The sequence below is a fragment of the Nelumbo lutea genome, chromosome 1, assembly GCF_056320005.1.
Source record: "Nelumbo lutea isolate HS-2025 chromosome 1, American lotus-T2T, whole genome shotgun sequence".
In the NCBI taxonomy this organism is placed as follows: domain Eukaryota; kingdom Viridiplantae; phylum Streptophyta; class Magnoliopsida; order Proteales; family Nelumbonaceae; genus Nelumbo; species Nelumbo lutea.
The window spans coordinates 133,884,401-133,907,487 of record NC_142684.1 but is presented as its reverse complement, the minus strand read 5'-3'; the positions used below and the strand labels follow the sequence as shown (position 1 = coordinate 133,907,487).

The 23,087-nt window shown below is 40.4% G+C and overlaps 1 protein-coding gene across 1 annotated transcript in view; it reads right to left on the bottom strand.

Annotated features, from left to right (window-relative positions):
• The window catches only part of LOC148877693 (ARM repeat superfamily protein), a 111,789-nt gene that overhangs the window by 12,725 nt on the left and 75,977 nt on the right, over positions 1–23,087 (bottom strand). The window contains exons 9-10 of the mRNA XM_088942320.1: positions 2,225–2,298; positions 2,041–2,138 (exon numbers count right to left, since the gene is read on the bottom strand). Of these exons, the coding sequence (XP_088798446.1) occupies positions 2,041–2,138; positions 2,225–2,298 (172 nt within the window). The remainder of the gene's footprint in view (positions 1–2,040; positions 2,139–2,224; positions 2,299–23,087) is intronic.

The following is a 23,087-nucleotide window of genomic DNA, read 5'->3' as shown; positions in this document are numbered from 1 at the left end:
ATTTCATAAATATATTAATAGCATTAAGTTTAATGTCAAAACAACTATAAATAATATATAAATATATAGGAATTGTATATTTAAATGATATATATATATATACATATGAAGAAATATATTATAATTAATATAACAGGGCATGTAGATATTATACAATTTTATTAATAATGCTTCAATCAAGAGTCCAAGGCAAATATTATATAGATTTTTAGAAATTAATACATGCAAAACACCAATATTATTTTATTATCTATTAAAGTGTAAGGCATAAAGCATAAGCAACTATTATATATGAGTTATTATAGCATTTTTTTCTAATTTTACTTTTTAACATTAGCAAAAAATTAAACTAAAAAATTTATTTTTAAATGTTTGATAAATAATATTTATATTTTTGTAAACAATAAATATGTTATTATAAAATGTAAATTAAAATATCAATTAATGATTTATAAGAATATATAATCTTAACTTAAAAAATATCAAATCTATTAAAATTTTGAAAATGCATATCAAATGAAAATTCATAAATTTTAATTACTAAAATAATTATTCCATTATTAATATTTTGTTTTTATAAAAGTTTGAAGTTAAATTTTTTTTATATAAAATGTAGATTAATGGATTTGATAGATTCAATTTATATTATATTTTCAAATACTTTGTAAACAATACTTTTATTTTTGTAAATAATAAATACATTGTTATTTAATGCAAATTAAAATATTAATTAATAATTTATAAAAAATTAAGATATATATACCATATGCAAATTTATAAAATTTAAGTATTAAAATAATTATTCTATTATGAATATTTTATTTGTATAAAATTTTTAAATTAAAATTCATCTTTTTGATATATATATATGTGGGTTTTATAAATTATTTAGTCCATTGATTTATAAAATACTAATTTGAATATTGTGCTTTTTAATTTATAGTTGAAGTTTTTGAAAATAAATGTATGTTGCTTTTTATTTGCATGTAAACATTAAGTTTAATAAAAGTTATTTTATTACACTTTATTAACATGAAATAACAAATGGCTTTGTGGTTAATGTACATGCGTGCCTGGGCAGTGGGCATTCACCAACTTGGGTTCGAGTAACGCTCCCCCCGTTTTTTTATTGTGAGACGCTGGTCGATACACTTCTGTATCAGCGCATATTGGCCGATACTATGCGATACGTACGGTGGCATATCGGACTGATACGCACAACTGGCAGGATACACCTGCAGTCATAGCGTATCCCGTATTGGTGCAGTCCGATACTAGATATTTCGTGACATAAATCTTTTGCACAATGCTCTATAACCATTGGATCTTTTATTTTATCAAAAAATTTAGATAAAGAAAAGTTGAATAATGGCCAGTATATAAAAGTTCAGTTCTTCCAACATGGTGCGTACAGTTGTATAGCTTCTTAACTGCTTGGTTAGGTAAGATTCTAGACTCCTCCATCAGGAAGGGCACAGGCTGACTGTCTGGTCCAGTACAATTTTAAAACACTGGTAACAACCAATGAAATGACCTGTTTTCTGTTTTCTTGCTTTTCCATCAGAACATTAGAACTAGCAAAACCACAATAGTGCTTTTTGAATTAAAGCTAACTCATACACTCTAATTATAAATTATGCAGTGAAATGTTGAGTAAAAAAAAAGTGATTCATTTCCATGAAAAAATGTTATAAGTCATTGGAAGCATACACTCTAATTATAATTTATGCAGTGAAATGTTGAATAAAAAAAAGTGATTCATTTCCATGAAAAAATGTTATAAGTCATTGGGAGCACTCGGAGGATCAATAACTTGTAATTTACAGGAGTTAAATGCAGAATATAAACAATGATATATATATATCATTGTTCCCATTGTACATATCACTCTGAGGTCTGAGCTAAAAAAGATGAGAGATATCATCTTATCTAACCTTGAAAACCAGAGGTCCTATGTTCATAGAGTCAAGTTAACCACAAAGTCTTTACAACTCACCAAGTGACAATTATCTAGAAAGTGTAAGAATTTATAGTCCTCACCAGATTCATGGATGACCATAAAAGTATTCTCCTTTGAAAGTAGCCTCCCACTTATCATAATTGCTCTTGACCGTAAAATTGGTTGCACTGATATGTTGCTGAAAATGATTTGTAAGAAGAGGAATCCTTAAAAGTATTTAAAATAAAAAGCAACCCATAACTCAACATCATGATGTTTACTTACCCAATCATAGAAATAAGTATTTGAAGAAGTGTGGTTCTTGAGAGGAATTCAGTGGCATGTGGGATTTCTACCAACTTCATTCATTATAAAAAATACAACAAATAAAATATTAGACATTTGAATAGTGCACTTGGCAACAAAGAAAGCATTATAAAAAAAAAATAACACAAGTTCTTTTTTATTTTTAAATTAGTGGTTGAAAAAAAACTGAAATATCCTTTTCCAGAATAGGCAATAGGAATGAGCAATAGACTGACCCAACCTACAACAAAAAAATAAAATGGCTCCCTTGTAGACATTTGATTGTCAGAAAAATTTTAAAACCTAAAAAAGCTACTTTTCTAAGAACTTACTAGTTTTCCAAAAGAAGCTTCTTCTTTAATTTTCAATTAATTAATGAAAACCCTATAATTCCAAGTTTCTACTTTCTAATGCTTTCCCCTTGGCAGCCAAAAACATCTGTGAAAAAACTCTTATGTTCTTTTATTTCTGGAAATTTCTTTTCTAATTCTAGCTTTCTCAGCCCAGGGACTAACAGATCCCAAACTTCTTGCCATGACTCGTGAGTGAGATGAGAGAAGAGAAAACTTAGGGCTACAAGCCACGTGCTTATTTCTCTCACAAATGATAGAGGTGCTTTATATAAACACTAGAAATACCCAAATTACAAAATAGTCCCTATGGGGCAAATATATCATTAAAATCCTTCATTATAATTTTTCTTTCCAAATTACCCCTTTATTCATGTATAGTACTGTTTGAACACTCCAACACCCATCTTAAGTTAGCAACACGAATAACTAGTCTTCCGGGGCTACTCTCAAACAAGGTAACTTGATTACAAGTATGGAAACGACCAACTCTTACACCATGCCTACAGGGATCCAATTAGCTTAAATGCACTCTTGGTGGCAATTTCAGCTCTTACCCAAGACAACCAATACGGGATTCCTGGAGGCCCATGGCTCTTATCCAAGACATAGCCAATCATCAAGTTCACCTCTTGGCACTTTTCTATAATATATACTACCAACACAATAAAATTCAAACCACCACCATTGCTAAATGAGAGAAGTATCACCATATATAATCAGAGATCTTAATACTCAAATAGGCAAATGCCCTAATCGCCCCTTGGCACTTTTCTATAACGTACATGATGCGAGGGCATTGCTGTAGAAGACACTTGAGCATTTCACCAAACACTTCCATTGCAACATAGTGGCAAGTATACATGGGCTGGAGCACAATGGATGGGACGCTGGAATCAGAGCTAGGACCACAAGCAATTCTCCTTGGAAAGCCATTCATGACCTGCAACCAGTTTTCTCCCCTAATATTAGGTATGATTTGAATTCCGGTAACTCCATAAAATTTTGGGAACAAACTTGGGTGGGGAGTGCCCCTCTAAAGGATCAGTTTCCTTCTTTGTATGCTCTTTCTGATTTGAAAAATGAGCCAATCTCGTCTTTCACCACCCCGTCCTCTTCCACTTCTGGGATTGGGTGGAACTTGGGTCTAAGAAGGGATTTGAGGGACTCAAGACTTCAACACTATTTTGAGCCTTATTGCACTTCTTCATAACGTTGTCTTAGACCCCACTAGGGCGGATTCTAGAATTTGGACACCTAACCCCAATGGCATCTTTTCTTGTGCTTCTTTCTTCAAAGTCTTAAGTCAGTCCACCAGTCCTACTTTCCCCCCTGTTAGAATTCAAGTCTGCCTTAGAGTTCGGCCTGACTGAGTTCAGTTATGTAGAAGAAAGAGTGATAGAGAAAGAGAGAAAGAGAGAAAGAGAGGAGAGAATTCTGGTTCGAACTGAAATAGTCAACATGACTTCTCCCAGTCGGCCAGTAAGTATTTATATTATTATTAAAACATAACTGAAAAGACCTATGTGCCCTTACTTAAGTTAAGAGCATATGTTTCAACACAACATTACAGATCAGCAACATCAATCAAGGTATAAAGACAGAAATACCCCTACGCTAACACTCCCCCTCAAGCTGGTGAGTATATATCATATACTCCCAGCTTGTTACATATGTAGTCCACTCTTCCCCGACTCAAGCCTTTTATAAATAAGTCAGCCCACTGATTTCCTGTATTAACATGTGTAGTGTCTAGCTCTCCATTCAGCACCTTCTCCCTAACAAAGTGACAGTCAACCTCAATGTGCTTGGTTCTTTCATGAAACACTGGATTAGAGGAGATATGAACTACAGCCTGATTATCACAATAGAGATTCATTGGAGTGTTAATGTTGTACCCTACTTCCTGTAGAAGGTTCCTTAACCACACTAATTCACAAGCGGTATGCGCCATAGCCCTATATTCTGCCTCTGCACTGGTTCTTGCCACAACCGTCTGCTTCTTACTTTTCCATGTCACCAGGTTACCTCCCAGAAACGTGCAATAGCTTGTAGTAGACCACCTATCAAACATAGAACCGACCCAATCAGCATCAGAATAACCTTCTATTTCAAGTTTTCCCCCACTCTTGTATATCAGACCGCGACCCGAGGCCCCTTTTAGATACTTCACAATTCTCAGAACCGCATTCCAATGAGGAGTCAGAGGTTTTTGCATGAACTGGTTTACCACACTAACTGCAAATGAGATGTCTGGTCTGGTAATGGTTAGATAGTTCAATTTGCCCACAAGTCGTCGGTATCTGCCAGGGTCTTCAAACACTTCACCCATATCACTGCTTAGCTTGGTATTTGTATCCATGGGTGTTTCAGCTAGTTTGGCACCCAACAAGCCTGTTTCTTCCAGCAAATCAAGCACATACTTCCTCTAGCACAGGTTAATCCCATACTTGGATCTCGCTACCTCTATCCCCAAGAAGTATTTCAGTTTACCCAGATCCTTTGTCTGAAAGTGATCCTGCAGATAAGTCTTCAGCCTATCAATACCGATGTTATCATTCCCAGTAATAACAATATCATCTACATACACCACCAACAGTATTTTTCCTCCCGGAGAGTCATGACTAAATACAGAATGGTCAACTTTGCACTGTTTCATGCCAAACTTCTTTACCACCTCACTAAACCTACCAAACCATGCTCGAGGAGACTGTTTAAGCCCATATATAGCCTTCCTTAGTCTGCATCCTCCCCCTGAGCAACAAACCCTAGAGGTTGCTCCATGTAGACTTCCTCGAGTAAGTCACCATGCAATAAGGCATTCTTGATATCAAGTTGATATAGTGGCCACTCATACATGGCTGCAAGAGAGATCACAACACGAACTGACCCTATCTTAGCGACTGGTGAGAAGGTCTCTGTGTAGTCAATGCCATAGGTTTGAGAGTACCCTTTTGCAACTAATCGCACTTTCAGGCGTTCAACACTACCATCAGGTAGATACTTAACTGTATAAACCCACTTACAACCAACAGCTTGCTTCCCAAGAGAAAGAGCAGCGAGGTCCCAAGTATGATTATGATGAAGGGCTGAGAGTTCTTCTTCCATGGCACGCCACCACCCTGGAGAGGCAAGGGCTTCATGGACATCTTTAGGAACAATAACTGATGATAACAAGGTAACAAACTAGCGATGGGAAGCGGAAAGGTGAGTAAGAGAAACATAATTAGAAATGGGATGAAGGGTGCAAGTACGTTTACCTTTCCGCAAAGCAATGGGTAGATCAATCTCAGATGCTAAGTGGGGTTCTGGTATCGGATCCGTCGACGGAGATGTAGCCAGAGGAGTAGTAGCCGGTGCACGTGGGCGATGTGTATACACATGACGGATAGGTGGGCGTTCAACAGGTGGTGGCACCGGAGGCAAGGATTTGGTCACAACTGGAACAAAGGGAGGAGGATCGACAAAGGGAAGTGGAAGGGGAGGAGGTGATGAGGAGGAAGAAGCATCACCAGACCCCAAAAAGAACGGAGTAGACTCAAAGAAACTGACATCAGCACGCACAAAGGACCGTCGAGAACCAAGATAATAACACCTATACCCTTTCTGGGTCCGAGAATAGCCAAGGAAGATGCACTTGAGAGAACGGGCATCAAACTTGTCGTTTCCAGGACCCAGATTATGGACAAAACAGACACACCCAAAAACTCTCGGCGTAAGAAGGAATGGAGACAAAGAAGGAAACAAGACCTGAAACGGAGACTGACCATCAAGGATGAACGTGGGCATCCGATTAATCAGAAAACAAGAGGTAAACACTGCATCACTCCAAAAAGGTTTGGGAACATGCATGTGATGCATTAGGGATCTTGCTGTTTCAAGGAGATAGCGATTCTTTCTCTCAGCCACCCCGTTTTGTTGTGGGGTGTAGGTACACGAGGTCTAATGTATAATAATGCCGTGTTGGTCCAAGTATTCCTGAAATGATGAGGATAAACATTCGCGGCCATTATCAGAACGAAAAACTTTGATGTGGGTACCAAATTGGTTACGAATTTCAGCATAAAATTTTTGGAAAATGGTAAACAATTCACTTCTTTCTTTCATTAAATAGAGCCACGTCATCCTTGAAAAATCATCTACAAAAATGACAAAATATCTGTATCCATTATATGACATTACTTTATAAGGACCCCAAACATCTGAATGAACTAAAGAAAAAGGACTCGACACACGGTTATCAACCCTAGAACTAAAGGGAACACGATGGTGTTTCCCAAACTGACACGACTCACAATCCAAAACAGAAAGCTGACTCAAGGACGGAACCAAGGACTTCAAAACTTTGAGTGACGGATGACCAAATCGGCAGTGCCACTGTAGAGGAGAAAGAGATGACTGGAGAGCTGTTGAAGTTCTACCACCACCGCCGTCAAGATAATACAGTCCACCTGCTTCATGCCCTCCACCAATCTTCATCCCCGTCTTGAGATCCTGAAAGAAACACATAGAAGGATAAAAGGTAATGGAGCAGTTAAGTGATTTGGTCAGCTTACTAACAGACATAAGGTTGAAAGGCAATTTAGGAACATACAAAACTGATGAGAGGGATACAGGATCTAGGTCAACATTACCAACACCACAAATTGAGGATGTGGAACCATTAGCAAGGGTGACAGATTGTGATGTTGAGCAATGAGATAAGGAGGAAAACACACATGGAGTTCCAGTCATGTGATCGGAGGCTCCAGAGTCAATGATCCAGGGATTGGGTGTAAATGCCAGACAAGCCATACCTGAGTGAGAAAAAGTCGTCGTGTTCTGCTGTGATTGGATAAACCTCTCATATTCATCACGGGCAACACTCACCATCTCCTTCATGGGACCGTCTGTGGATGTAGGAGGCAACTGGTCAGATGAATGATGCTCCTGTTTAAAGCTGGAACTTGAGTCACCGGTCGATGCATGATTGGCCCAGGTTGAGGGAGGACCATGTAAATCATAACAATAGTTGATGGTATGTCCATCCATACCACAATGAGTGCACTTCCTTGGGCCTGAGCTACGTCCTCTACCACGGGCTCCCCCTAAATCTCAGCTCCCAGTACGACCACCACCACGATTATAAGTAGACCCACCATTGCCACTTCGGCCATATGCAGAACCACTACCAACACCACAGCCAGACTAAGCTCCCCGAGCTCCACCTCTACCACCACGACCTCTCGATGTAGCAAAGGTAGATCTAAGATATTAGAGTTCTCAGTAGATCCGATAGAAATCCTCCAAAGTCGAGCAAATACCTCTTCTAGGGACGGAAGAGCTAATCCCCCTAATATCTGAGCCCATACTGGTTCATATTCAGACTTTAGTCCCACCAAAAATCTAGTCACATCAAGCTGCTCTCTCTCTTGTTGCTGAATCTTGACATCAGAAGTGAGAGGATGATAGACATTCAACTCATTACGTATATTCCTCATGTTGGCATAGTACTCCTCAAAACTCTGATTGCCCTGTTGCAGATTAAAGTACTCTTGATAAAGCTGATAAACTCTGGTTGTATTGTCCTGCCCCAAATACAATTTTTTCGCATGGTCCCACACGTCTTTGGCAGTATCAAGGAACATGAAGTTCGCACTAATCCTGGGTTCCATACTGTTCCACAACCATGTGATGATCTGAGCGTCCTCTTGCTCCCAATCTTCATACTCGTGAGAGTCAAATGAGGGTTTCTCCTCTCTGATATGTTTTACCTTCTTCTTTGCCTTTAGAAAGACTTCAATGGATTTAGCCCAAGGCACATAATTCTCTTCATTTAACTTAATGGAGGTCATCTGAACATTCAGGTAGTCTGTAGGCACCATCACACTAGGTTTATAATCATTATTGTCTCCCATTATGTTATCACCAATTCTGCACACTTGCTGAATTCTATTATCACTGAGATCTGCACACTACACACCACTAGGTCACACCTGTCACACTGATTGCAGCACTAATTGTTGCTGGAATGTGTGCTCTTTACACCACAAACCCTGCTCCTACAACTACCTGAAATCTCACCACTATATGATCATATCTCTTCCTTCAACATGCACAAAGAAACCAGCATAAACCCTAGCACTTACTGGCCGAAACACTAGCAAATGGACTGAAACACACCTCATATTTAATCCATACCAGATATCAAGAACTGAAATCTCTTACCTTATCGCAGAAGTAACACCCATGCGAGCAGGAGAGCAGTCCACACACAACAGCCACACACAGTTCGGCCCTCTATTCTTCCTCTACTAGGAGAGGGCGATCTCAGAAATCACAGCAACCGACCACATACGACCTGACTGGAGGCATAGAGACCCCCAAGGGAAGAGGGCGATCACTCCTTTTCAGCCCTTTCTCTTATCTCCAATCGAACACAGAAAAAAAAGAGGAAAAACCCTAGATAGGGTGCGCAGAGAATGAACCCTAGGCAAGCAGAAATCTAGGCAGATTTAACCTGCTCTGATACCATGTTAGAATTCAGGTCTGCCTTAGAGTTCAGACTGACTGAGTTCAGTTATGTAGAAGAAGAAAGAGTGATAGAGAAAGAGAAAAAGAGAGAAAGAGAGAAGAGAGAATTCTGGATCAAACTAAAAGAGTCAACATGACTTCTCCCAGTCGGCCAGTAAGTATTTATATTATTATTAAAACATAACTGAAAAGACCTATGTGCCCTTACTTAAGTTAAGAGCACATGTTTCAACACAACACTACAGATCAGCAACATCAATCAAGGTATAAAGACAAAAATACCCCTACGCTAACACCCCCTTTCCCTGTTGATGAGGTTTGGTGCAGAGCAATACCTCCGAGAGTAGGTAGTTTTTGTTGGGAAGCCTATCTGGAAAGAATCAACACTGGTGATCTACTCCAAAAGAAGAGACCCAATACTTGCTTGTCACCTCAGTGGTGTGTTCTTTGTAAAGCAGATGGGGAGACTAGTTTTCACCTACTGGTGTCTTGCCATTTTGCGAGGTCAATTTGGGATTGAGCTTTCTCCCTATTTGGATGTAGCTGGAATCCTCCATCAGACTTGCAGGGCCTTTTTTCCCCTTCTTTTTTCAAGTGGCAGATAAAAAGGGGAAGGACTATGTGGAGAGGACTAAGGGTTGCAGTATGTTGGACACTTTGGGAAGAAAGAAACTCCAAGATATTCTCAGAAGCTAAGAGAGGAGTAGCAGATATGAGGGCTATCATACATATTAGGGCGGTACAGTGGCTGAAATCTTTGGAGCTATTCACAGATTACACTGTGGATGACATGTTGAGGAAGTGGAGTGAAATTGCAAATTGCACATAGACCAAGTCAGTAGTGAGTGTGGCTTGGACCCCTCCACCTGGTGGATTCCTGAAATTAAACTTTGATGGGTGTAGTAGGGGAAATCCGGGACAATCGAGGATTGGGGGTGTTTTTAGGGATGAAAATGGGGTCATTTCTGCCATTTTCTCAAGCCCAATTGGAGGGGGTGACTCCCTTAGAGCTGAGATCTTTGCATTTATGAAAGGAGTCTGGAAAGCTAAGGAGTTGAACATCAGGAAACTCATAATTGAAGGGGATTCAGAGGTGGTGATAGGGTGGCTGATTAAAGATCACAATGGCTTATGGAAGTACAACAATGAGAGGAGGAAATTCAAGTGGCTGGTGTGGGAGATGGAAGTTAAGACATGTTGGGTTAAAAGATCGGCTAATTCCCCAACTGACGGTTTAGCTAAACAAGGGGTAGAAAGGGATTCACTGTTTTGGGCTAAGCTGTAACTTTAGTGTTTTTTCCTTTTTTTCCTTTTCTTGAGGTTTTTTGTTGCTCTTGGAAGATAAGTGTGTTTGTCTTCCTCTTGTAAATCTTCTATTGATGATTTAATGGAAGTGTTATTGATAAAAAAATAATAATCATGGGGCATGGGAGCAGATTGTATCTGAAAGGGGTTCCAACAATCAAAGTAATCAACCCATAGAAGTAGGTGTCTCAATTTCAAGTGGTAGGAGCACTCCAAATTCAATTTCCCCCTTTCCACCAAAAAAGAAGGAAAATGTCAGAGGACCCATGGATAGAGAAGAAAAACAACCTTTTGAGAAGAAAGGACTGTTTAGAAAGATGCAAAAAATCAAAAGAAAGTAGCAGAAATCATAGTTCAAGGGGGGAGAAGATGAAGAAGAAGGTGGCGACAACTTGGGTTCTGAGAGAGAGATTTTCGAACATAATCTCTTCTCTTACACCCTTAATTCTATTTTATTAAGTTAAACTTTGGTAATTTACAGAGAAGCCCTTAGTTGGGCAGAAAATTAAAAAGACATAACATAAGAAAGAATAGGCCCAGATTAAGGCCCATTATAGCAAAGAACATAAAAGATAAAAAAGGATAAACAGCCTATGGGCCATTCGGCCCATCTTCTCTACACTCCACCTCAAACTGAGCATAGATGTCAATCATGCCAAACTTGCCAGTATCATGCTGAAGTTTAGCCTTGGGAATGCCCTTGGTGAAGAAATCTGCTAACTGTCCTTCAGAGGTGATGAAAGGTAGACACACTTCACCAGAAGCCACTCTTTCTCGAATGAAGTGCCTATCAACTTCAATATGCTTAGTTCTGTCATGTTGCACTGGGTTGTGAACAATGTTGATGGCAGCCTGATTATCAAAGTATAACATCATTGGCTTATCATGCTCAATACCCAGTTCCTCCATCAATGATTTAAGCCACAATAGTTCAGAAACTCCATGTACCATGGCTCTGTATTCTGCTTCGGCTGAAGATCGAGCAACAACTGATTGTTTCTTGTTTCTCCAAGAGACAATGCTACCTACCACCAAGCTACAGTACCCAGAGGTAGATCTTCTGTCATCAATGTTTCCAGCCCAGTCAGCATCTGTGTAGGCTTCAAGCTTCATATTGAAGGGTTGAGAGATCCATCACATGGACGCCCAAAGATTGCGGAATAAGGGGCGAATTTCAAAAATTTTTCTCTCCCTTCAACTAGGAATCACATTCCCTATTTAGAAAATCATATTTTCAAGGATAAATCTTGAACCTTAAACTTAACCAGATCTGAACCAAAAGGAATGGGAGAGAATGATACCTGATACGGAGAAGCAATATCTCCCAACGAAGGTGTTCACGCCCAAGGAAGGATCCAAAGACTGCTCCCACTGAAGATGGCGCAGTGCAGGATGGAGCAGAATCAGCAGTGTTCTTCCCCAAAAACTCTGTCCTTCGCAAGAAACAGCAGGATGGAACGTGAGCACAACTCCCTTTTCAATCTTTTCTCAAAGAATTGATGTCAAGATCCAATCTTGACTTCTCCCACAGCTGGAGATCGAACTGGCAAACAGGGCAGCAAGAACAGGGAAGCGGCAAGAGAGTATTCGCAGGGTGCAGAATTCTCTCTTCTTGATTTCAGCACTAAAGATGATCTGATGTGTTTCTTGGTCTCTCTCAAGGCTGCCGCCCCCTTCCTTCTTTTGTTAACTTGAAAAGATCAGCTCCTAATCTCATTAGGAGGTGCTTATCCAAATCATATTTGGATCAGCCTTCTCTTCTAATGATAAGGATAAACCTTTATCTTATCTACAGATTAGATTAGCTTTACCCTAATCTTATTAGGAGGTTTCTAGATCTGAATCACATTCAGATCTGGACTCTCTGAGTGGATAGGATTAAGACCCTATCCTAACTGCTAATCCATCTCAAAATTCGCCCCTTTAATTAACTAAATTAATAGCCCAGTTCGAAATGGGCTTTAGGCCCATTAAGCTTATGTGCTCAGTTAACCTTCCTAACTGCTGCCCAGTTGGGCTTCCTTGTATGGCGTGGGACCCAAGCATTGATCTACACATCAGCCACATGGGTTCGGCCCAGCCTTTGTTACAAGGCCTGGTCGAATACACTGTTAAAGACAGTGCACCCCCTGAAACCCATCAAATGGGTTCTATGGGCCCAACACTTACCCTAAGTGGTCCCTAGGCCAAGCCACCTTGTAACACCCAGGGACTGTGGGCAGATGCAAGATTAGCCCATCAGGTATTATCCTCAATGGTCTTACACTTAACCTCTCAGCCCATAATGATCATACACTGCCCGACAAGAGAGGACCTCTCCCTCGGCTGCAAGGAACAGTGCTGCACTCTCCACTTATATGGATCCCGGGAATTAAAACCTTTTGCAAACATTTTAGAAACCATAATATATATACTTTTATATCTCATATAAAATATATTTTGCAAAACAAATTTCAACGGTTGAAATCGGCTGCCGGCAGTCTTGGTTTCCAACAGTGAGAGCGCATCCCCGATCATTACCTTTGTCTGACAAAGGGGCTGATCCTGTCACTATGATCACCCACTCAGATGAATTCTCGGATTGTCCCAACATACCCAGGTTTTGACCCCCGCTAAGGATCTCACTGATTGGTACATCAAAGACAGCCCAATCCGACACCTAGTGCAGTATCATAATCGAGTCTAAGGGTCGGGTGTAACTTTCCAGTTTTGCCCATCAATCTCCAAGGTCCAGGGCAATACTGGAAATCTGGTCCAGTTCAAAGATTTAATTAATCCCACACTGTATGTGCCTAGAGTCTCACCCCGGTAGCTGAGACAAGCCACCCCAACCGACTTGGTGGCACCACAGTGTCAGCCTTGTCAGGATAAGTCTCCCCAGACCGACCCACTGGCTGTGAACATTCAAAACAAACACGAGTCTCAATAAGTGTCCAGTTTAAGGGTAATGCACAGAAACATACCAAGGGAACATGAATCAAATATGTACTTTTATTCATTTACAATAAACTCATAAAGTACATCAATTTTGATTGAAGCTAAGGGCATACAAAACTATCTAACACATATGGCCATGCTTGGCAAATAGAATTCCCTTTCCAGGAGAGCCCTTCAAATAACACAGAATCTGCTCTGCTGCTGCCATATGAGTATCCCTGGGAGCATGCATGAATTGACTGATGTAGCTGACGGCGTATGCAATGTCTGGCATGCATAGATAAAGAAGTTTTCCAAGTAGTCTTTGGAAGACTCCTTTGTCTTCTAACAATATTCCATCTGAAGCAGAGAATTTATGGCTCATATCAATAGGAGTAACAACTGATCTAGCACCCATCTTCCCTGTTTCAGAGTGCAAATCAAGAGCATACTTCCTCTGAGAGATAAGAATCACGTCCTTGGATCTAGAAACTTCTATGCCGAGAAAGTATCTCAATTCCCCTAGATCTTTGATCTCAAACTCTATATGAAGGAAAGATTTGAGATCATTAATTCCGAGATATCATTACCAGTCACAACAATATCATCAACATACACAATCAGGTAAACAACCAAGAATCCTCTCCTCTTCACAAAGAATGTATGATCAGACTCTGTCTGTACATAACCAAAGCTGACAAGGGCAGCCCTAAACCTTTCAAACAATGCTCTAGGGGACTGTTTAAGTCTATAAAGGGATCTCTTCAGCCTACAGACCTTTCCTTTCATATTTGTTTCATACATCCCTGGAGGAAGAGACATATAAGCCTCCTCATGTAATTCTCCATTCAAAAATGCATTCTTTACATCCAGTTGATAAAATGGCCAGTCTGAGTGTGCAACCAAAGATAAAAGAACTCTCACAAAAGTCATCTTAGCAACAGGGGCAAAGGTCTCCAGATAATCAATCCCATATGTCTGTGTATGGCCTTTTGCAACCAGCCTAGCCTTGTACCTTTCAATGGTGCCATCAACATGATATTTGATAGTAAAGACCCACTTACAGCCTACTGGATCCTTCCCTTCAGGCAAATCAACCACTTCCCAAGTGTCATTCTTGTGCAGGGCATCAATTTATGTTCTCATAGCATCCATTCATTCTGGAATATTAAGAGCTTATGACACAGACCTGGGAATAGCTTATGACACAGACCTGGGAATTGGGTTAGAGGCAACAGAAGAAAGGTAGGCAAAATATGAAGGAGAGAGCAAACTATAAGAAAGGTGTTTGGAAATGCAATGTGCAGTATACTTCCTTTTTCCTTTCCTAATAGCAATGGGGATACCAAGGTCTGGGAAGGATGGCTCCAAAGGGGCTGTGACAGTACCTGTTGTCCCATCTGTAACTGGAAGTGCATGAGGCTCATGTGTTGTAGGAGAAACAACCTGCTCATTTCTGGTTCTTTGCCTTTGATACATCTTGGGATTAAAAAGAGGACGACGAGGTAAAGGGGAAGGAATAGGAACACTGGAATGACAGTGAAGTGACTGATCCTCCCTTGATTCATTTGAAGGAGGAAGAGACTCAGCAAAAGACTCAACTGGGACAGGAAGAGGAAGAGCAAACACTTGTGACAAATCCTCCCCCTTTGGACAATGTCTCTCCAGAGAGGAACCATAAAAGGAAGAAAGCTCATCAAAGGTGACATCCATTGAGACATATCGAGTTCCAGTCTTCGAATCAAAACAACAGTAACCCTTCTGTGTGGGGGAATAACCAAAGAAGATACATTTGTGGGATTTTGGTTCAAATTTATGTCTTTGGACACTTGGAATATGTACATAACAGATGCAGCCAAAGACAAGAAGAGGAATAGGAAAAATATCCTTGTCCAGATGAAGGAGACTGAAGGGAGACTTAAACCCTAAAACCCTGGATGGCATACAGTTTATAAGGTAGGTATCAGTGAGAATAGCATCACCCCAAAACTTTGTAAGGACATGTGAGGCAAATAGAATACTTCTTCTTGCAACTTCAACAATATGTCTATTTTTTCTTTCAGCAATTCCATTCTGTTCTGGGGTATAACACATGAACTTTGATGAATAACCCCTAAATCAGTGAGAAAACAGGTCAAGTTTTTCTCAAAGTATTCTTTTGCATTGTTGGATCTGAAAATTTTAATCCTGGTATCAAACTGGGTTAGGAAAAATTCATGGAATTGCCTCACAAGCCTGGGAACTTCATCACGGGACTTCATAAAAAATATCAAAAGCACTAGAATCAATAATCCAAGAGATCCTACGATTACCTGAAATGGTTGCATGATTGGCAGAAGCCCGTATACCTGAATGAGCAAATGCAAAAGAGGTTGAATTTTCTAAAGGGTTGGAAGAAGAGGTCACACCCTCTAGGTGACTGATCATCCTCCCAAACTTCAAATATTCTGCCTTCATAGCTGCTAACTACACACTAGCCGTCATCTCTTCAGTTTGGTATCTATCACTATCTGGACCAACAACAACATTAGCACTCCCTACCCTTTTATTATCAGACTTCTTCTGAAACTGAAGTGGTAGGAGCTCAGAATGCAATTTCCAACACTTGTCTTTAGTGTGTTTTGGCTTTTTACAGTACTCACAAACAATCTCTTTCTTCCCTGAGCTACTTGGAATCCCTGCAACCCCCTTGGGTTTCACTCCCATATTAGCAAAGTGATCATTTAGACCTGCCCCTTGAACCTGGACAAGTCTCCTGCTTTCTTCACTACTTACCAAGGCATATGCATGAGACAGTGAGACACTATCCTTGGATAAAATATTTTGTTTTGTAATGTCATACTCTGGATTTAGTCCTGTCAAGAACTCAAACACCATGTTTCTCTCAACCAATTTTCTGTAGGTCTCAGCATCATTAGTGGTGTCCCAGGTTACAACTTCTATCAAATCTATTTCTTGCCATAAAAACTTCAGTGTTGAGAAGTATACAGCTAATGGTTTCTCCCCCTGCCTTAAATTCTTCACATCACTTCTCAACTTGTAAGCTCTAGCCACATTTAATTTTTGGGAATAGGTTTCAACAACACTATCCCAAATTTCCTTTGCTCAATTCATCAACAAATAGTGCTGACTAATCTGTAGTTGCGTTGAGTTCACAAGCCACCCAATAACAGTATAATTTTCTTGCATCCACTTTTCATACGATGGATCATCTTCCGAAGGATCCTTTTTGCTCCCGGAGATAAAACCCCACTTGCCTCTACTACAAATATGAATCTTTACTGATTGTGACCAAGCCAGATAATTAGTTCCATCCAGCTTGACTGTCATCACAGCCAGTAGAGAGTCTATAGAGGCTCCCGGAAATGATTTCAAACAACTTCGAAAAACACCAAATGAAGACATAACAAAACTGTGTTGTGAGCCAACCTCTATGCAGTCGTGCCAATAATCTGTGTCACACCCAGAAGCTAGGAGAAACGGAGAAAAAATTCAGTTGCTCCTTGTTTTAGACTTCACAGAACACCAATCCACTTGATTCGATCTTCAAGAAGGAGAATGAGAAAGCCTTCGGTCACTGAGCGCCTAGGTCAAACTCCTTGTGGGGCCTACAATCAGATTTTTCCAAAAAATTAGGGTTTCGGGCAACACACTTGAATCTGTCAAGGGGGCGACAAAGTCCGTCCTCTTCTCTCCAGAAACTACTAACAACTGAGTTGAAAAAGGTATCTTTAACTATTCATATGATTCAATTCTCCATACACACTGTATATGGGAAAAAAAGGGAAAAAAAAGGGAAAAACGAGCCTGCTCTGATACCAAGAAGAAAAACAGCCTTTTGAGAAGAAAGGACTGTTTAGAAAGATGCAAAAAATCCAAAGAAAGTAGAAAAAATCAGAGTTCAAGGGGGGAGAAGATGAAGAAGAAGGTAGCGGCAACTTGGGTTCTGAGAGAGAGAATTTCGAACATAATCTCTTTCTCTTACACCTTTAATTCTATTTTATTATGTTAAACTTTGGTAATTTACAAAGAAGCCCTTAGTTGGGCAGAAAATTAAAAAGACATAACATAAGAAAGAATAGGCCCAGATTAAGGCCCATTACAGCAAAGAACATAAAAGATAAAAAAGGATAAACAGCCTATGGGCCATTCGGCCCATCTTCTCTACAGATAGTTTTGTGAGACCAAGTCCAAAAGAAGTTGTTGAAGTGAGACATAAAGGACAATTGGTTTAAACAAGCATTGAAAGTCATTTGAAGAAGGAAGAAAGGAAAAAAGTAAACGAATATGTAGAAATTGTTTCTATCAAGCCGGGATTCCTTTCAATACGGTGAAATTGAAGAGTTTTGAAGTTATGGTTGAAGCAATTGCACAATTCGGGTTCTAGGCCTTGGCCCTTGACCTTTTAGGTTTGAGAACATGTGGCTAAGCCATCCGGATTTTGAACGAAAGGTTAGTGAGTGGTGGAATGAAGATTTGAGAGGGGTTAAGTGGAAAGGTGTAAGGTTACAAAAAGTTAAAGAGACTAAGAGCAAGGATTAAAGAGTGGAATCGGGAGAATTTTGGAAGGGTAGAAGATCAAAAGAACATTTTGATGTCCAGGATTGATGAACTAGACTCCAAAGGATCCTAGGGAGTTATGAATGAGCAATAAAGGTTTTTGAAAAGTAGGTTAAAAAAGGAATTGGAAAAAATTCTCCTTAGAGAAGAGATCTCATGGAGGCAAAAGTCAAGACACAAATGGATCAAAGAAGGGACGGCAATACAAAATTTTTCCATGCGTTGGCTAATGGGAGGAGAAGAAAAATTATGTGGCCAAATTAGAAGTCGATGGGGAGGAAGTCATAAATCAAGATGAGATAGCAAAAATATTGGTGGATCATTTCAAATTAATTGCAGGGAAGCCTCTTAATAATAAAATAAGGTTGGAAGGTCTAGATTGGTCCAGGCTATCTGAAGAGCAAGCAAGATGGTTAGAGAGGAGTTTTGAAGAAGAGGAAATTAGGCATGCAGTGGAGGATTACAGAAGTAGAGGGGAGAAAGGGTTGGTGTGTAAGCTGGGTTTGGAGAAGGCATATGATCTGGTTGATTGGTCTCTGTTCATGGAAGTTTTAGAGTCTTTTGGGTTTGGGCAAAGGTGGTGCAAGTGGATAAAAGAGTGCATTAGAACTTGCTATTATTCTGTGTTAGTAAACGACAAAGTGGATAAAAGAGTGCAAGGGAGGCTTATTGAGAGGGCAGACTCCAGAAATCTGATTAGTGGTTGGAGAGTGGGGAGGGATAAAGTTCCGGTCACTCACCAACAATTTGTAAATGACACAATTCTGTTTTGTGATGGCAAGGAGATTAGTGGGGTGAGCAATCTAAAGATGGTGATTAAAGTGTTTGAACTAACGACTAACCTCAAAGTAAACCTTGATAAGAGTTGTGTGATTGGTATTAATATGAGTGAAGGAGAGGTGGAGGAAAGGGCCTAAGCGATAGGTTGTGAGATAGCTCATTGGCCACTGAAGTATTTAGGGCTTCCTTTAGGGGATTGTTAGACAGTTTTGTATGCCCTCAGCTTCAATCAAAATTGATGTACTTTATGAGTTTATTGTAAATGAATAAAAGTGCATATTTGATTCATGTTCCCTTGGTATGTTTCTGTGTAATACCCTTAAACTGGACACTTATTGAGACTCGTGTTAGTTTAGAATGTTCACAGCCAGTGGGTCGGTCTGGGGAGACCTATCCTGACAAGGCTGACACTGTGGTGCCACCAAGTCGGTTGGGGTGGCTTGTCTCAGCTACCGGGGTGAGACCCTAGGCACATACAGTGTGGGATTAATTAAATCTTTGAACTGGACCAGATTTCCAGTATTGCCCTGGACCTTGGAGATTGAGGGGCAAAACTGGAAAGTTACACCCGACCCCTAGACTCGATTATGATACTGCACTAGGTGTCGGATTGGGCTGTCTTTGATGTACCAATTAGTGAGATTCTTAGCGGGGGTCAAAACCTGGGTATGTTGGGACAATCCGAGAATTCATCTGAGTGGGTGATCATAGTGACAGGATCAGCCCCTTTGTCGGACAAAGGTAATGATCGGGGATGCGCTCTCACTGTTGGAAACCAAGACTGCCGGCAACCGATTTCAACCGTTGAGATTTGTTTTGCAAAGTATATTTTATATGAGATATAAAAGTATATATATTATGGTTTCTAAAATGTTTGCAAAAGGTTTCAATTCCCGGGATCCATATAAGTGGAGAGTGCAACACTATTCCTTGCAGCCGAGGGAGAGGTCCTCTCTTGTCGGGCAGTGTATGATCATTATGGGCTAAGAGGTTAAGTGTAAAACCATCAGGATAATACCTGATGGGCTAATCTTGCATCTGCCCACAGTCCCTAGGTGTTACAAGGTGGCTTGGCCCAGGGACCACTTAGGGTAAGTGTTGGGCCCATAGAACCCATTTGATGGGTTTCAGGGGGTGCACTGTCTTTAACAGTGTATTCGACCAAGCCTTGTAACAAAGGCTGGGCCGAACCCATGTGGCTGATGTGTAGATCAATGCTTGGGTCCCACGCCATACAAGGAAGCCCAACTGGGCAGCAGTTAGGAAGGTTAAGTGAGCACATAAGCTTGATGGGCCTGAAGCCCATTTCGAACTAGGCTATTTATTTAGTTAATTAAAGGGGCGAATTCTGAGATAGATTAGCAGATAGGATAGGGTCTTAACCCTATCCACTCAGAGAGTCCAGATCTGAATGTGATTCAGATCTAGAAACCCCCTAATGGGATTAGGATACAGCTAATCTAATCTGCAAATAAGATAAGGGTTTATCCTTATCACTAGAAGAGAAGGCTGATCCAAATATGATTTGGATAAGCACCTCCTAATGGGCTTAGGAACTGATCTTTTCAAGGTAACAAAAAGGAGGGGGCGGCAGCCTTGAGAGAGACCAAGAAACACATCAGATCCTCTTTAGTGCTGAAATCAAGAAGAGAGAAATCTGCACCCTGCGAATACTCTCTTGCCGCCTCCCTGTTCTTGCCGCCCTGTTTGCCAGTTCGATCTCCAGTTGTGGGAGAAGTCAAGATTGGATCTTGACATCAGTTCTTTGAGAAATGATTGAAAAGGGAAGCTATGCTCACGTTCCATCCCGCTATTTCTTGTGAAGAACAGAGTTCTTGGGGAAGAACACTGCTGATTCTGCTCCATCCTGTACTGCGCCATCTTCAGTGGGAGCAGTCTTTGGATCCTTTCTTGGGCGTGAACACCTTCGTTGGGAGATATTGCTTCTTCGTATCAGGTATCATTCTCTCCCATTCCTTTTGGTTCAGATCTGGTTCAGTTTAAGGTTCAAGATTTATCCTTGAAAATATGATTTTCTAAATAGGGAATGTGATTCCCAGTTGAAGGGAGAGAAATTTTTGAAATTCGCCCCTTATTCTGCAATCTTTGGGGGTCCATGTGATGGATCTCTCATCCCTTAAGGGATAATCCTAGAAAAAGGAGTTTTTGGAATTTGGTGATTGACAGGTTCACTAAAAGGCTGGGAGCTAGGTGGGAGGAGAAAAGGGACCATAGAGTTAGGTGGGAGCTACTTACAAGAGCTAAAAGTGAAGGGGGACTGGGGCTGGGGAACTTGAAGAAGAAGAATGAAGCTCTGTTAGGGAAATGGTTATGGAGATGGTCCAAAGAAAAGGAGAATCTGTGGGCTAAAATAATCCTAAGTATTCATGGGCAAGAGGTAATTGGCTGGGATTTGGGACTATCATCTAGGGCTTCAAGAGCCTCTCCTTGGAAGTCCATTCATGCCATCCTTCGGCCTTTTCTTCCCTTCATCAGGTATGATCTTGGTTCTGGTTGCCGATAAATTTTTGGGAACGTACTTGGGTGGGAGATTTTCCTTTGAAAGAGCAGTTCCCCTCCTTATATGCTCTGTCTAGGTTTAAAAATGAACCAGTAGCAACCTTTGCTACCCTATCTAATTCTGCTACTGGTTGGAACTTGGGTCTTAGAAGGGCCCTCAGAGATTCTGAGTTGGAACCCATTTCGAATTTGCTTAAAATCTTGGATGAGGTAGCTCTTGAACCTTCCCGTGTGGACTCTAGGGTTTGGTCTCTTGTCCCTTCGGGTATACTCTCTTGCTCCTCTTTTTTCAAAGCATTGACACAGCCTAGTCTGGTACCTAGGTCTTCTTTTCGAGTCCAAAAAGTTTGGGGTAGCCTTATCCCTCCTAGGGTAGGTGCTTTTTGCTGGGAAGCAATCCTAGAAAAGTGTAACACTTGTGACATACTTCAAAAGAAAAGGCCTAATTGGTGTTTATCTCCGCATTGGTGCATCTTATGTAAGAAGAATGGTGAAAGCTGTTATCACTTGCTTGTTTCTTGCCCTTTTCTTTCAAAGATTTGGTGTTGGTTTTTTTCTTTATTTGGTTGCAGATGGCCCTCCCCTTCAAGCGTGCAAAGCTTGTTCAGTTCCACTCTAGTGAGGGGTTGAAATAAGAGAGGTAAAATTTTGTGGAGATGTGCTAGAGCTGCTATTTGTTGGACAGTTTGGGAAGAAAGAAATCAAAGATTAATTAATGACAAAGAAAAAGCAAGGAAGCCCTCATAGAAATTTTTTATGTTAAGATGGCACACTAGGTCAAGTCTTTGAAGCTTTTCGAAGCCTATTCAGTAGGAGACATCATTAGAAACTGGGAAGAAGTGGCTCGGTCAGCTCCTATGTCTAGTGCTATTAGACCTGTTTGGACTCAACCAGATTTGGGTTTCATCAAATTGAACTTCGATGGTAGCAGTGAAGGTAATCCAGGCCCTTCAGGCATAGGTGGAATTTTCAGGTATGAAGAGGATCGAATTATTGCTATGTTCTTAGGATCTATAGGCTGGGGGAATTCTCTGAGAGCTGAAATCCTGGCAGTTCTAGAAGGAGTAAAAAGAGTTAAGCAATTGAATATTAGTAAGCTGCTGGTGGAAGGAGACTCTCAATCGACTGTTAGTTGGCTGCAGAAGGAAGAGTCTAGCCTATGGAAGTTCTCAAATGAAAGAAAGAAAATCAAGCAACTAACTCAGAATATGATTGTAAGGGTTCAATGGGCCAAGAGGAGCACTAATTCCATGGCTGACACCTTGGCTAAACAGGGGGTGGGAAGATCTAATTTCTTTTGGGCTATATTGTAATAGGTGTTTTCAGTTCTGTAAGTGAGGGTTAAGATGTCTTACCCCTCCAATCTAGTTGTAATTTCCATATATTTTTAATAAAATTACTGTTATTGATCAAAAAAAAAAATAGGCATGCAGTGTTTTCAATGGATAGATCCAAAGCCCTTGGACCAGATGGCTTCACCATGGCTTTCTATCAAGACTATTGGAATGTTGTAAGAGAAGACCTTTGTGCAGTGTTTAAGGAATTTGAAGTTAATAGCAAAGTAAGCCCTGAAGTTAATGCCACTTTCATAGCTCTAATCCCTAAGAAGAAAGAAGCAAAAAACCCTAAAGATTTTAGGCCGATTAGTTTGGTGACTAGCATTTACAAAATCCTGGCTGAAGTGTTATCCTTGAGGATTAAATTAGTGCTACCCTCCATCATTAGTCAAGCCCAGGGAGCTTTCATGCAAGGGAGACAAATAACAAATCAGATTCTAATAGCGAATAAATGTGTGGAGGATATGAGAAAGTCCAGAAAGCAAGGTTTTGTTTGTAACCTAGATTTAGAAAAGGCCTATGATCTTGTTGATTGAAGCTTCTTATTAGAAAACCTAGGGT